The sequence below is a fragment of the Tasmannia lanceolata genome, unplaced genomic scaffold (genome assembly GCF_043159265.1).
Source record: "Tasmannia lanceolata isolate RefF3 unplaced genomic scaffold, GAP_Taslan_0.1 ptg000002l, whole genome shotgun sequence".
Taxonomy (NCBI): Eukaryota; Viridiplantae; Streptophyta; class Magnoliopsida; order Canellales; family Winteraceae; genus Tasmannia; species Tasmannia lanceolata.
Genome location: NW_027518679.1, coordinates 23,619,025 through 23,635,569, shown reverse-complemented (window position 1 = coordinate 23,635,569; position 16,545 = coordinate 23,619,025). Strand labels below are relative to the sequence as shown.

General features: G+C 38.6%; 1 protein-coding gene across 3 annotated transcripts in view; it reads right to left on the bottom strand.

The window, feature by feature from the left end:
* Positions 1–14,663, bottom strand: part of LOC143890948 (protein CHROMATIN REMODELING 5-like) — a 103,763-nt gene extending 89,100 nt beyond the window's left edge. The window contains exons 1-4 of one of the 3 annotated variants that reach the window (XR_013255279.1): positions 14,515–14,663; positions 12,015–12,862; positions 11,790–11,857; positions 8,342–8,800 (exon numbers count right to left, since the gene is read on the bottom strand). Coding sequence is in view for 2 of the 3 variants with exons in the window: in XM_077395639.1 (XP_077251754.1) it covers positions 8,342–8,800; positions 11,790–11,857; positions 12,015–12,804 (1,317 nt within the window). In the remaining variant the exon portion in view is untranslated. The remainder of the gene's footprint in view (positions 1–8,341; positions 8,801–11,789; positions 11,858–12,014; positions 12,863–14,514) is intronic. The other 2 variants (XM_077395639.1, XM_077395677.1) reach the window with 2 other exon arrangements.
* Positions 14,664–16,545: the final 1,882 nt, after the last annotated feature.

Genomic DNA, 16,545 nt, shown 5'->3' with positions numbered 1-16,545 from the left:
GCTTATATATTTATGTAGTTCTCAAAGAATGCTTATGTAATGGGTAGTTAACTTAATTGTTCAATTATTGCTTCATGTTATTTCTTATCTTTGTAATGTTTCATGTAGTTTAATATTTTGATAAAAGATAAATAGCACACACTCTCTCAAGTACAACATACTTGCATTTTGCGTTGTAGTACATCCCTCAGGGAATGGACGTAGTGCAAAGCAAAATGTGCTACGTCCAATGCAAAATACCGCCAGGAATTCCCACGTAAGACGATCTGTTAGAAAATCCAATGGATTCGACACTGCGCCACGGGAAACCCAACCCTGACCCTACGCCTGCAAAATAGTGAATACCCCCAAGAATTCCCACGTAAGACGGTCTGTTGGAAAATCCAATGGATTCGACACTGTTGCTGAATCACCAATTGGCAAGTCTTTTAGAGCAAAGGATAGAGACGGTGTTGATCATAAAGTACTGCGATTTTTTGCCGCCAATGGGATTTCCTTTAACGCCCTCCGATCTCCATATTTTCAAGAGATGATAAGTGCTGCCAATTGTGTGCCTGGATACAAGTTGCCTTCTTATGAGAAAGCAAGAACAACTTTATTGGACCATGAGAAAGAGAATGTGACAAGAGATTTAGGTGTTCTAAGAGGAAAATGGCCTGAACATGGGCTTTCTATTGTCTCTGATGGATGGACAAACGTAAAGACCAAAGCCCTGATTAATGTACTGGCATCGAATATGTTCGGTTCGATATTTCTCTATGCGCACGACTTCTCTGCAGTGGAGAAATCAGGGAAAAACATTGCAAAGTTTTTGTTGGAGGCCATTCAAGAAGTAGGAGGGCCTTTAAATGTTGTCCAAGTGGTGACAGATAATGCTGCCAATTACAAGCTTGCTGGGACAGAGGTTAATAAAGTTTATCCCCACATATTTTGGTCTCATTGTGTGGTTCACACATTAAATCTGATATTCAAAGACTTGGCCAAGCATAAACACCTAAGTAGGATTGGAGAGACTCACCGTTCCTGCAAGGATGTCGTCAAATACATTACCAATCATTCGCAGGCTCTTGCTATATTTAGAAGCAATTTGAAGTTTGAGTTGTTGAAAGACTTCTTGATGTAAAGGAGGCGTTGCAGATGACAGTATTGACAGATGCTTGGAAAGATTGGTTGAATGCTTGCACCGACAAAGTGATGATAGATAGGGGCGAGATGACAACTAGTTGTATAGTCTCTAATGAATTTTGGACTAACATAAGATTGGCATTATTAATTACGAAGCCCATCTATAAATGATTAAGTTCACTGACCAGGAAGGTTGTCTAATATCAGAAGTGTATGAATGCATGGACAATATATTAGGGCAAATAAAAGATAACTTGAAAGATGTGCCTGACATGTATAATCATATTCATGGTATTGTGGTGGAACGATGGGGGAAGATGAATGTTCGAATGCATGCCTTGGCTCATGTAGTCACTCCAAAATATCATGAGCCTGCATATCTCAATATTCCAGCACCACGCGGTGGTAAACGAGTCACCCCAGGTATGTAATTGTTTTTCGTATTGTGAATTTTCATGATGTAATTGTATTTATCTTCATTTATGTTGCCGACTGATCAATTATTCAATTTTATTTTCAGATAAAGACCCTGAAATCATGGATGTTGTTTCTGATGCCATTAAGGCTCCCTGCCCTGATGATGAGATGAGTAATACGATTAGACGTCAATTATATGACTTCATAGGAAGGGTTGGAAGGTTTTCCAGTAATTTTGCCAGGGAGGATCGAAAGATCCCAAAGTGCCTGTGACCAAATGGTGGCACTTTCATGGAATTCATGTACCGGAGTTACAATCAGTGGCCTTCAAAGTTCTCCCACAGCCTATCAGCACATCTTCTGCAGAGAGAGTATGGAGCACATATAGCTTCATCCACAACGTAAAGAGTAATCGCTTAAATTCACATCGTGCTGATACCCTTGTGTACATCCCACTCAAATCTTCGACTCCTATCCAGGTTTAAGTTCTTTGTTTAGTTTTTGCATATAATAATTGTTTTTCATTACTTATGTCAGAATATTTATTTAATTTGGAATCTATTATTTAGATATAATGCGGCTACATACAAAGAATGACCAAATAGGAAATGGGACATCAACCCAGAGCTCCCAGTTATGGATGACTCCTCTATCATAATGGAGGATATGCGATGGCAGGATCTCGATGATGATTTCCTTAGACCTTCTACATTTTGTGCGTCATCTCAGGCATTACCTTCAGGTCCTTCACTCAATATTCGTGACTTAGACGACGATGACGAAGCTGCAGGATCTGGGACTCCAAGAGTGGTCAGCAACTCGGAACCTGTAATTGGACGACCATCCAACACTCAAGATCGTATTATTAGTTTCCTGAGGGGTGGAGAACATACAAGGGGAGGTACAATTTCACACTTGAAGAGACATATTTAAAATCTTTAACACTTTCAATTTCCCAGTGAAGATATTAGTCTTATAAATATTAATTCATTTATTTAAATTTTTTCTTTACAGAAAATGTTGAAGAGGACAAACTGATCTTGTTTATTTGAAGGGAAAGAGGAAAATCTAACTTTATATCTTTTTAATTGAAAAGACTGGAGAAATTCTGTAATAATTTTGATATTTGGCTTTTTGGAAACTGAATTTTTTATTTAATGATGGAGTCCTGGGCCTCCTGGCTCCTGAATGAAAACTGTTATAATTTCGGTATTTAGAGAATCATGTTTATGTTTAATGGTGTACAGCTGAATGCTTAGATTTTGATTTTCATGTATTTTTCCTTAAATTTTATCATTTATTAATTTTTTATCGCTCCCCGACGACTCCCGGCGAATCTCCAGCGACTCCCCGACGATTCCCGGGCGAAATTTCGAATCTCGCTCCCAACCATCCCAGGAACCTTTGAATCCCGCTTTCGAATCCCAAATCGAATCCCGTTTTCGATTCCCGCCCTGGCAATCTTAGTCTCAACTACAGACCTGTATTTTCCGCTCTTGGTTATTGATTTTGCACTGATTGTTGGTCTCTTATATTTCCTCCTTTTTCTGCTTTGTTTTGTTGTTGTATGATCAACTCGGTCATTGGGCTTCGCCCATTTCTTTAATAAAATATCCTCATTCGAAAAAAAAAGTTATCTTATTCAATGAAGATAACTTGTTCGGTGGAAAGGACATGACTTTTTACTCACATGTGGATCAATATTGAAGACTTCCAGCACATCAACTTTGATCCTTACACTTGATGGAGCAGAGTATTTATTTTTCTTAAAGCAAGGAAAAATGATGGGGACCATACTTCACTAGAATCAAGGACTTAACTAGGAAGATGGGGTCAATCAATAGGGTTAAAAGAGTTTTTTCTTTAGTCTTAATTATTTGAGTGAATTTATGTTGTAAGGGAGTAATTTAGTCTTATTGTTATAAAATCACTTGTTACTCAATGGTGCCACCGAGGGATACTTTAAGGCATCCAGGGGTATCCGTCAGGGGGATCCTCTAGCCCATACCTTTTCATTATGGTGGTTGAGGCTCTTAGTTTGTTGCTGTCTAAGGCAATTAGCTCGGGACTAATTCGGGGCCTTCAAGCAGGACCTAATGCTGACGAAATCACTCATCTCCAATTTGCGGATGACACACTGGTATTTCTGCAGAATAGCCCCCAAGCTATTCCTAACATCATGAAGATATTCAACTGGTTTGAGGTTACCACGGGTTTAAACATCAACTTCAACAAAAGCATGCTCTTGGGTATAAATATGAATCCGTCAGAGATCCAAATACTTGCAAGGAAAATTGGGTGTAATGTTGGTTCCTTCTCGGTGTCATATTTGGGCCTTCCTTTAGGATTTGGAACCCCATCTCCTGCCCAATGGGATCCGGTGGTGGAAAGAATTGAGAGAAAATTGGCTACATGGATGCGGAGATACATTTCATTTGGGGGCAGAATCATTCTAATAAAAGCGGCGTTGTCTAATATGCTGGTTTATTTTATGTCCCTTTATAAGATTCCGGTGAAAGTCGCATTGCGAATCGAACAAATTCAGAGGAATTTTCTTTGGGATGGAGGCGGTGAAGCAAAAAAGCTGAGACATCTGGTTAAGTGGGAGAAGGTGACACAATCTAAAAGGAGCGGAGGTATTGGGATAGGTAAAATCAGACTGCGGAATAAATCTCTTCTTGGTAAATGGCGATATGGGCTAGAAAAGTCGGCATTGTGGCATCAAGTAGTTGGGGCAAAATACGGGTCCGAATGGGGGGACTAGAATAGTAAAAAACCAGCACTAGGGAAAGGATCGGGAGCATGGAAGTCTGTTTGCTCCGTGAAAGATGAGTTTGATCGCTAAATCAGGTATAAAGTGGGCAATGGTATGAATGTGAGATTTTGGCTAGACCTCTGCTGTGGGAAATCTCTACTGAGTACAGAATTCCCGAGATTATTCTGAATGACTTTCAACCCGGATGCAACAGCTTTAGACTACCTGATGCGTGAGGGTCAATCAGGGAGGGGTTTCTAGGATGTAAGATTACGGAGGAACCTGAATGAGGAGGAGATTTCTGACGTACAGAGTCTCCTCTCCTTACTGGAGTCGAAGTACTGCACCCAGTTCAAGGAGGATGAGAGGATATGGATGCTGACACCTAATGATGAATTCACAGCTAAATCCTTTTTCTCGACCTTAAATGATGGTCATTCCTCAGAAATCGGTCGCATATGGAAATCTATAGCACCTCCAAGGGTGGTCGCGTTTGGATGGACGGTTGTTCATCGGAAATTAAGTACTTGTGATCGTCTTAAGAGGACACATTTTACCCAGGCCATTATGTGCGTTCTCTGTAGACAACATGAGGAATCACTGGATCATATTTTGTTACACTGTCCATACTCATATCATTTATGGGTAAAAGCGATGGGAGCCTTTGGTATGTCCTGGGTATGCCCACAAACAATCAGTTCTTTGATACTTGGATGGCAAGCTGGCCCCTTGGAGACGTCGGTAAAGCTCTATGGCTGAATTTTCCCTATGGAATAATTTGGAATGTCTGGAAGGAAAGAAATAGGAGGATATTTGTGGAAAAAAGTCGAACTTCTGGTCACCTAGCAGCGAATATTAAAACTGAACTAATCTCTTGGACAAAAGCAAAGAAACATTTTACCTATGGGATTGATGATCTCGTAAGGAACAGGTGGTCAATCAGGGCAATCAGAACCAAACCCAAACCAAAATGGGTCCCACCACCCCCGGGGTGGCTGAAATTTAACTTCGACGGGTGCTCATTGGGTAACCCGGGGAAAGCTGGTATAGGAGGAGTGTTCAGAAATTCTACTTCTTCGATAGTCGTCACTTTTTCTGGGCCAGCTGGTATTTGCGATGCTAATGAGGCGGAAATCAGAGCTCTTCTATTTGGATTGCGATGGGCCTTTGAGAATAATCAACGACCATTAATTGTTGAAGGGGATTCTACCAATGCAGTGTCCTGGGCAGTGGCTCCTCCAAGGGACCCTGGAGGTTACAGGATCAAGTGGCTGAAATTTTGGATCTGATGAGAGCGCTCGACCCGAGGATTGAGCATCGTAGAAGATCGGCGAATGAAGTAGCAGATAACTAAGCAAAGGGAGGAAATGGAAGTAATTACGTTTCCGTAACCAAATGCTTTTAGAAGGAACGTATGAAGAATTTGGGCTAATGTAATCTCACTCTTATATATTACCCTTGTACTGGCCTTGGGTACGCCCGGGCCTTCCTTAATATGTTGTAATAGCAGGATGGGACTATTGGTCCTGATTGCACTTTCAATATCAATAGAATGTTAACTTACCAACTTCTCCAAAAGCTTAAGCTGTTGGAGAAAGGCAGTATTTATCTTTTATACTTTAACACTCCCCCGCACGTGTGGCCCACTTGGCAAACACGTGGCACATGTGGTCCCACTTTGGGCCGACCATCGCATGTGGATTTTTTGCTATTCGGGAGGCTTGAACTCGAGACCTTTGGCTTTGATACCATGTTAACTTACCAACTTCTCCAAAAGCTTAAGCTGTTGGAGAAAGGCAGTATTTATCTTTTATACTTTAACATAGAATATGTCGCTTTTAAAAAAAAATCACTTGTTACTTAAGGGAATACCTCATAAAAGTGGGCCCCAACATGTATTATGAAAATTTACGTGGTAGAGAGTCCTTGCTATGTTTTAATCAATTGAAGAATTTGTTATAAAATCACTTCACTTAAGTGAATACCTCATAAAAGTGGGGCCCCATCATGTATTACGAAAATTTTAATTGGGAAAAAGTCCTTGTTATGTTTTAGTTGTTATCTTTTAGACAATTGAAGAATTCAAGTTTTAAGTGAATCAGAGTCGGAGCCTTGGATAAGGGATTCTCCAACCATTCTAGGTGTGATGCCCCGTCCCTTATATATTCTTATCTAAGTTCCTCCTCCCCTTTATATTATTCTCTTCTCTACATTTGTTTATTTAGTTTTTAATTTTTGCAGTCAGACTTAATCGTACAATCATAGCCATTGATGCTACGGATGGGTTTGCTTCAAATTACAGTCCTCATCCCTTCCAACACAGTCCACCTCCAAGTTTCAGGCTGATATGACTGTGGGATCCGAAATCAAGATCAGATCAGGACTGTCTATCTTTGATTTTTACAGATCCATAAATTTGCCCAAACCAATGGGACGGTCAAATCTTGATGAACTCTAGGGTTTATCAGTCTTGACCTGCACCAGTACACATATTTAGATTTCAGACTGATCAAACGGTCAAATTTGATATAAGGTCAAGATCAGATCTGTGACTTCATAGATTCTATAAATTTCTTGCTTCAAAAAAAAAAAAGAAGAAGATTGGATCACATTGAAATTTAGACATCACCATCCACTTATGCCTATTCTAGCACAGACCCAACGGTTGGGTCGCCACCGGCCCTTAGGGTCATTTGCTAAGTTAATCATTATTTTCCTATTCTGAAATTTCCTAATTCTCATTTGATTTTTCCAAATGAGACTGACTTAGATTCCATCAAGACTATCACTAAAAAATAAAAATCCTTTCATCTCTTTACAAACCCAATAATCCACAAAACTCATTTCCCATTCCATCGACTATCACAACCTTCCCTCTCGATAATCCCTAAAATCTTTCTTAATTGTATCATCTCACAGTCATAACAGTCCTATTTAATCAGCCCACATAAATCAGTTGTAACAGTCCCTTGATATATCCAAACAATCCATCGCATCAATTCCCTAACCCTCTAGAACCCAGTCCCATATTCCTTGATCCCCTACGCCTTTGTTAGCCCCCAAACAATAACCTTCATCCCTTACCTTCACTGTTGTGACTTCAGCAACCTTGAGTCTGTCTTGACAAACCAGTTGTACATCAAGGTGGTATCAGAGTTAAAATATTAAGTTTTCTTCCCTTTTGATATTGCATCAACGAGCCTGGATGTAAGGAGAGCCTTCTAGACAATCGCCAAGGCTCGCTTAGCAATTTAGGCATTTTTCTTATTTTTCACAAAAATACTAAAGTTTATGTATGAAAATAATTGCAGTATATATAGCATAAAGACATATCTTCTTTAAACAAAAAAAAAAAGAGCATATTTAACCATATGGCAAGCGTATGACTTAATATGTCATCACTAATCTGTACTGACTAGGATAGAATTTAAAAATCCAAGGAGAAAAACAAAACTATAAACTAAGGGATGATCGGAATACCGATCTGGACCGTCTATCCACTGGATCATACTGTGGACAGCCTACTACAATGCAATGACAGGACAATCCTGACCATTCAATTGGGGGCATGAAAACAGAAACTTAAAAAAGTTGTTGATTACTTGATTTATTGACTACCAATATGCAGTCCAAATATCCTCAGTTAGGATCATCCAAACAGAACAGTTTTAGGGCCATGGCAACCCAATGTGGGGAATGCTGGATGGATTGTCCAGATCAAGGGTCTGACTAATGCACGATCCCAATACACCTCGTTCTCTCTTACCATGGTGAATGATGTGCAACGGGTAATCCCCATTAACTAATGCATACACCGAAGAAAAAGCGAAATACATTGTTTCAAACAAAGCATAAAGGCCGAAAAAACCCTTACCTAAAACCATACTATCTGGCTTTATACCTAACTATATCTATACACGCCCACAGGCTTTCCAACCACATAAACAAAAAACTTTGAAATGGATGAGGTCAAAAGGTAACATGAAACTGTGTAAACAAATGAGCCAAGAAAATATATCAGATAAAAAAGAAAATGGTACATACCTTTTGGGACTTCTTTGTTCTTCCCTCATCAATCTCCTCACTCTCTTCACTTTCAACATATGATATCTTTCGAACTGACCTACTGGAAATTCGAACTTCACTATGTGTGGTGATATTTGCAGGCATTAGGGATCGACCACCATTCTTCTTGCGAATGTGTGTACGGCTCTTCGCTCTATGATCGAAGTCCACATCACTATCCTTTTCTAAATCCTTTGCTGATGAATCTTCATCTTCGGAAAATGTTTTACCTTTTTTCCTTTGATTATGGGTATTGAAGGATTTATTTCGTCTGGCAGACTTAAAACTGGGCCCACCTCTACGCCTTCTTTTACGGCGAAGATTATCACCAAAATCCGCATCATATTCATCAGAGATATCAAGATCGTCATCATCATCTTCTTCTTCTTCTTCTTCTTCTTCTTCTTCTTCATAATCATTACTCTCCCACTCTTTAGCCTGTTAAAAACAATTAGTGTGATTAACAAACAAAAAAATGAAGTCTAACTTCAAGTTAGAATGTCAAGATCCAAGTTGGCTGCATGTATCAAATATAAGCCATCCGTAATAGTAAAAACAGCCACATCTGTTACACAAATACCCAAATGATGTTAACAGGGACATAAACAAGGTTTTCTCTCCATAACAGAAAATGAATAACTACGCCACCACAACAAGAATGCAACAGACAACCTATTAGCAAACCCAATCATGCATGCAAGTTGTTACCAAATGCTTCCAAACTAAGTTTGTCAATATTAACATCTAACAAATGTGTAGTCAGAATACCAAATTAATTAGACTTTATAGTAGTTCCAAGTGTGAAATGGGTTAAAATCCCCTAAACACAATTTGATATGGAAATTAGAAAAATCAGATGATGGTCAAAAATCCAAATGGCACATGATCTAGCTATTTTACAAAGCACCAAGGACAAACAAATCTATTATGAATATAAGTCTTACAAGTTTGATTTCCAGTTTATAATGTGCACCTTACATGGGTTGTTGTAGAAACCCGGAATCAAATCGACAAACTCTTCTAGAATAATTAAAGCTAACAGGCCCATTCAAAAAACAAATGAAGTTAACATCATTTAAATTGACATTGATAGGAAAAGGGGGAAAAGGAACTTCAAACATCCATGAGGGGTTCTAGACTCTAACCCCCCCCCCCCCCCCCTAAAAAAAATAATAATAATAAAAAATAAATAAATAAATAAAAAGCACCCACACAGCTGCAACCAACCAACCACACAGCCAGGGTGTCCTGGTCTTACCACAACTGCAGCATTTCCACAGTAGAATCCTTTTTATATTTTGAAATTAGTAATTTTTTAAATTTTCAAGAAACAATTGAACATTCAAAAGAATTATTTAAATTTTTAAATATCTTTTTTTAATTCGATCAAGTTTTTTCCCTTAATCCAATCAAGGTTCAATCAATATTTTTCTTTTCCTTGACTAAACCAGTCAAGTTGGGTACAACTCACACCACTCCAATGCAACCATTGATTTTGTCTAGGGAATTGTTTGATTTTTAAGACTTCGCCCCCAAGGCACAAACCCTCTACGTCTTCCTAGACACTTCTAACGAGCTGTTATGAAGAACCTGACACTAGAATCCCTAGAATATTCCTCAAAGTACCTCCGTGACTTCCAAGAAGAGTAGCATTCTTCTCCCAAGCCTTCAAACCATAGTTGTCAGACTGTGACGCGGGTGTGAGAATCAATGTGGGAAGTGAGGAATTTAGAAAAGAGAAAAAGCGGGAAACAAAAAGTTCTAAAGAAAGTAAATAGAAAATTTCTGGAAATCATCACTGAAACTCAACATGAAGCATGTAATACGCCACATTGGAAGCGAATAAGAAACACATAGAAAGAGCATGATTGTAGTAGGTTAGGTAGATAGGGTTAATATATGCAAGGATTCAAAGTAGAAAGGAAGACTTCACAAATAATTAGAATTATAAGTTTTAGGAAGTTCCAGTTTCACATGCTTTATTCATATACATTTAATGTTTGTGTTTTTTGAAAAAGATCCACACAATTTTCATTTAAAACTTGAGCTGAGTTATCAAGTTTTAAATACACTCTTTCTTTAAATACGCTCATTTAATAGTCAAAAGAAGAAAATATTCTTTAGGAAGAAAAAATAACCTAAATAGAAAGCGTACTCTTAATTAAGAGGAACGCATAGGAAGCGACTGGGAAGCACGCTTCCCCTAAATTTGGGAAGCAAGAAAAACTTGGCTTTGGAAGAAGTTTCCGGTAACTATGCTTTAAATTTCTTAGGTTTGCAAACTCTCCACTTGCTACCACAAGTGATACACATGTCCATCTTCCTTATTGTTTCATAGGAAGTGCTTTAAGGGATGCTCCAAACGATCAATCACAGCCACTAGGCATTGTAACAATAGGATAAAGTGGCAAGCATAAATGTTTCACCTCAATGAGGTTGATATCATAGTTTCAAAACTCCCCTAGGTCCTCAAGAACTCCCCCGAGTTGACTCCCTTTTACAATCGCCCTGTTCTTGTAGAGTCCGTGTTTTGCCGTACAAAGTCAATCAAAACTTCTTTGACTCTCCCGAGTTATAACCGCAACAAACGAGTACCCAGCCGCTTCAACCGAAACTCAACCGCATCGTGCCAAGTAAACTAGGATATGCTTTGTCCATGTTTTGACACGCATCCGGGTTTTGAAACACTAGGTGATATGACCATCAGAATACAACATTTTCTTCTTTCCATGATGAAAGCCTCCTTTTTTTGTTAGGTAGACAGGGTTAATATATGCAAGTATTCAAAGTAGAAAGGAAGACTTCAAGAATAATTAGAATTAAAGGGTTCAAGTTTCAGTAATCCGGGTCCTTCAGGTATTGGGGGCCTTCTTAGAGACGACTCGGGATCGGTTGTGTGGGCTTTCTCAGGCCTCATTGGGCTCGCTAATGCTAGTGAAGCGGAAGTGGAGGAAGGGGACTCTCTAAACGTAATCAAGTGGCTTGGTGGGTCAGATATCCAGAATGTTATCAAAACACCTGGATCAGATATTTGGATAACATTGTGGTGAAAGGGGACTCTCTAAACGTAATCAAGTGGCTTGGTGGGTCGTCAAATGTCCCATGGAGATTTGCGCCCTTCTTCGACGAGATTAAAGACATAGTTAATGGTCATGGGATTTCTTTTCATCGTGTTAGAAGATCTGCTAATTGCGAAGCTGATAAGCTTGCTAGGGATGGGGAATCCAAAGTGGGCTTGGAGTTTTACGACTTCTGCCTTGACCTCGGCCTTTTTGTTCTTTGACTTGTTATTGTTGTTTCTGTATCTTTATCTGCATCTTCGTCTTCTTTTTCTGTATGTTCTGACCATCTCGGTCTCTCATTTAATGAAATACTCTAGCATTCAAAAAAAATATGTACAATGCAGAAATATAAGATCACTAACAACCTTGTTGCCTGTGGGATTGCTTGTGCCTCCATAACAAGGCTCGAAATCTGCATCATCAGGGTCATCTTCTGCAACCAAAAAGAAAAAGATTCGATTTCACGCTAAAACTCAGGCTAGTTAGATACAATAACAGCAAACATGATGTCATTATGGTAAAGACAATACAAACAGCTCAATTCAGTAGTCAACAGTCTAATAAATAATGATAAAAGCAAGCGCAAGTACCATCTATGTCATCTTCATCACTATAATCCTCATCGTCATCATATTCATTGAAATTTGCAGCCTTTGAACTCCTTGCTGTGTAATTTTTTATAGCAATGGGTCTTGCTAGCAGTCTTGAACTAGAAGCATTAGACCGATTAAGTTCTCTATTGTTTTTTGAATCGCTCTGTTCTTCCCCGTCCTGCTCGTAATAATCATCAGACAACATTTCATCAGTCGGAACATCAGCCTGGTCCCTTTGAACCTCTTTGATGACCTTCTGCCCATTATAATTGACTGACTCTAATCTATCCGTTTTTTCATCAGAGAAATGGCCATCAGATCCTTCATCACTTTTATAATTGGAATGTGCATCTTTCGAATCCCGTGATCCTTCTCGAGTGGACATAGGTTGACAGTCCTTCCAAAAAGATGAACCCCATTTTCCAACCAAAGCTGTTCTCCTACCAGATGGCTGAAAATTCAGTGTTCGCCTTCCCATGGCATTGCTGCCAGCTGTCCCATTCTGTATCCTACTACTACTACTGACCACTTCCTCCTCACTCTGGTAGTGGTCATCTGTCTTCACTTCAACATCCCCCTCACTTGAACTCGCATTCACATCTATGTTAGTGTTCCCAACTGCACCATCTGTCTTCACTTCAACATCCCCCTCACTTGAACTCGCATTCGCATCTATGTTAGTGTTCCCAACTGCACTGCAAACTCTATTGATCCCATCGTCCTTTCCTTTATCGTCCAAGGGACGACCAGACTCTGTTCTGTTTCCGTAGTTCCTGAAGAACGCCATTTTTTAACATGGAAAATCTTCCCACTCTAGTTAAGATTAGTGATGTACTAATTCTTTGCTGCAAAGAAAAGGCAAACAAATAGCATCAAATAAGTCAATCAATCCAACACCGAAAGGCAAATATAGAATAGATGTACAGAGAAACAACCAATTACTCCAAAAGCTTAAGCTGTTAGAGTTGGTGTTATTTAATCATTTATACTTCAACACTCCTCTTCACGTGTGACCCCTTTCCTTTTGGGTCTGTTCGCTTGTTTTCTCGCTGCATGAAAAGAAAAGAAAGGAAAGGAATCTGATGTGGAAAAATGGAAAAGAAACAGTGACGGAAAATGACGTGGCCACACCTTTAGGCTGCAAAGGATAAAATTTAGAAAGTGTCCAAAGAATCAAATACGTATGAGAAGTGGGTATAAACAGAGTTTGTTTATTTAGTTTATTTGTTTCCTTCTATCTATTAGGTAGTTTTAGACAAATATGGCTTGTTGCCTTTTCTTATAATTTTAGTCCATGTAGATTTAGAAATTTAGTCAATTAGGAATAGAAGTTGAGTCTAATTTAGGAATTTGCTTCAAATAATTTTATAAAGTAGAGATTTACTTGGAGAAGAAGTTAGTGATTTTATAAAAGCCTATGTGCAAGGGTTGTTGCACAGTTCATGTTTGTTTTATGAAATAAAGAAATTTTCTTCTTTCTTAATAGAGAAAGTTGTTTATCTCGTTCTTCGTGGATTCGAAGAATAGCTCTTCGTGGATTCCTTGAACACCCCTTCGTGGATTCGAAGGTTTATTCCGATCGGTGTTGATATTAATCGACCTCGACTCGTTCTTCGCGTTTCCGGCTATGCCAAAAAACCTGTTTTCTCGCTGTTCACTTGCCCAGAAACCGAGGGAAAGTATGCAGGAACTTGGAAAATAAGCTGTTCACTTGCCTGGAAACCTTGAGAAACTAAGCAGTTTGATATAATAAAACCATAATAAATAGTCCAACACAGATGTGGCCCCTCTTTTGCATTGGCCTTACACGTGGATTTTTAATATCAAGGAGTTGCTGGGTTTCGAACCATGTGAGGCAATAGCTATGATACATTTGGAACAACCAATTACTCCAGAAGCTTAAGCTGTTAGAGATGGTGTTATTGCAATCATTTATACTTCAACACACATGAATGCTGAAACAGGCTAAACACTCAAAAAACAATTGCACCAATCCAAGAAATTGAAGGGAAATGGACAATCATTTGCTTACTCAAACTAATGACATAAAATGAAGATGTGCATTGCATCCTGTCACTCAAACCTAAATTATAAAATCCAACACATAAAAAAAATTTAATGGTTTTTTTTTTATGGTTTTCACGAAGGGATTAGTAAACCTAAATTATAAAATCCAACACATAAAAGCTTCGCAATAGTTATGAATCATAACCGGAGAAGTTTCATCACATTCGAACAAGAGAATTCACAGAAAAGCCAATAAATGATCATCTAAACACCTTAACGAGAAGACATTCAGGACTCAATTGTATAATAAACTACGAAATCGAATAAGAAAATAATGGATCAGTCTTATCAGAAAAAAAAATACGGCAAAACCGATACCCAAAACCCTATTGGAGTTCAAAAAAACCCTAAATTGAGAAAAATCCGTAAATCAAACAAGCAAGAGCCTCAATCCACGATAAATTCTAGTAAAAGAATCAGTCAGCCGTACCTCGAAGAAAAGATCGACGAGATTGAAGAGGCCGGAGAACAAAGGGGGTGCGCAGATAAAAAAGGGGGTGCCTAGAGGGAGGAGATGACGATAAAATTGTAGAGAGAGAGAGAGAGAGAGAGAGAGAGAGAGAAAATTGCAGAGTTTCTTGGGTTTTCCTTTTGTGAGATGGGATTATAACTTATGAAGGCATTCTCTGTTTTAGTTGTCTATCAATATTATTAGTTGGGCGATGATATTGTCACCCCCCCTGCGTACGCATTCGCCCCCCTTATTAATGCTTTTTGACGTCAAATCAAGCCAAAAGGGGAGCGAATGCGTAATTTAGGGGGGGTGACAATATCATCGCCCTATTAGTTTTGTGGCTTGTCTAGGGGTTGCAATTACAGTATGACCGCCAATTTGTGTGTTAAACTTGAGAGTTGAGAGTTTAAAGTTCAAACCATGGTTTTAAATTTCGACCCGAAACCCTGTCACCACCGAAACCGAAATTTAGAATACCTAAGACGGTAATTTTACTTCGGCAGAAATTTCGAAATTTCAGCCCAAGAATCTTGATTTTTTTTAATTATTTAAGGGAACATTATTAAAAAAAGGGCAAATAATGAAAAAAATGCGAAGTTTATTCGAAATTCTTAATAAAGGGTAGTAATTTGGAAATTATAAAAAAGGGGTGTGAGGTGAGAGAAAAATCGTATGAAGACAAATATACCCTTAGTTTAGGTTTTAACTTTTACACTGTTTTTATTTTATTACTTTCGTTTTTAACCTTTTACACGGTTTTTTTTTTTTACCTTTGTCTTCTCCGACGAGAGTTCTCACCGCCGGTGGAGAAAGGACCTTTGTGACCGTCGTACGTCCGCGTGAATCTCGGTGACGCACCACCTACCCGCCGGAAAGCATCCCCTCTCGCCGGAAATCAGCTTTGTCCACTATTCAAATGTAATTTTTAAACAATTCATCTAGGGTTTTGTTAATTTTGGGTTTTTTTCGTGATGGGTTGGATCTCACGTATCTGAAGCTGTTTTAAATACCTCTTTGGTAGTTTGTGAGAGGGATTTGCATGAGTATGTAGTTTTGAAGCATTTGAAATGCTTTGCAAGGTGTTTTATTTGTATGGATTTAGAAATTTTTGGGTTTTAATGGGGTGGAACCATTAATTGTTAGAAATAAAATATTTTGATATAGGGTTTATAGGTTTTGAATGGTTGGGCTTTGATTTTGTGTTTGAAAGGGTTTGGTTGAGTGCTTTAAATGGGAATAATGAGTAGAAAAATCAGAGGAGATCTAAATCCCAAGGGTAGGAGAGAAGAGTATGGGCATGGAATAGTCTTGATTAGTTTCCAATCATGTCTTTTTATAAAGTCCCCTCTCCTCTTGGGCAATCTATAACCTGGTGCTAAAGTGTGGCATGTCCGTATCCCTCAAAGAGGAGAAGCTTTCAGTTGCTGGGAGCAACAAATAACATGCTAACTTGCAATCATAACCAAAATAGGAAGATCCATCTGGGAAAGTGGTGAACTCTTGTACGAAGGCAGCATAGGTGATGAAGCAGTTCTTCATTCATTGTTCAATCGTAAGAGTTGTTCAATTTAAGAGATTAGTTTTTTTTCTCAATCTTTCCGCATGAGATGATATATCATCAGTAGGATGGTTGAGAGGGCCACTAACCGTATAACAAGGCGCATCTTTAGGAAACTATATCATATGCTAATATGTCATTTTGTTCAAAAACTTGAAAAGAGAATGGAAGATCGTATAGCGATAAAGGTAGATTCTTACTGGAGATGAAGATGTTAGTCATTCATGTGAGTTAGTAAGCATATTGAAATAGTGTCATGTTGGTGAAAAATTCACTCCCAAAAAGCATTCAAAATACTGCAGCAGGATCCACCATAGAATCCCTGAAATTAGGGAACTGGTTAATGTGTTGAGTGTATTACATAAAACCGCAAATGTGCCTTTCTTATATTGGCCTTAATATTCCTCTTTCCAGTATTTGAAACTAGAAAAAATGGGAAAAAAAAGACA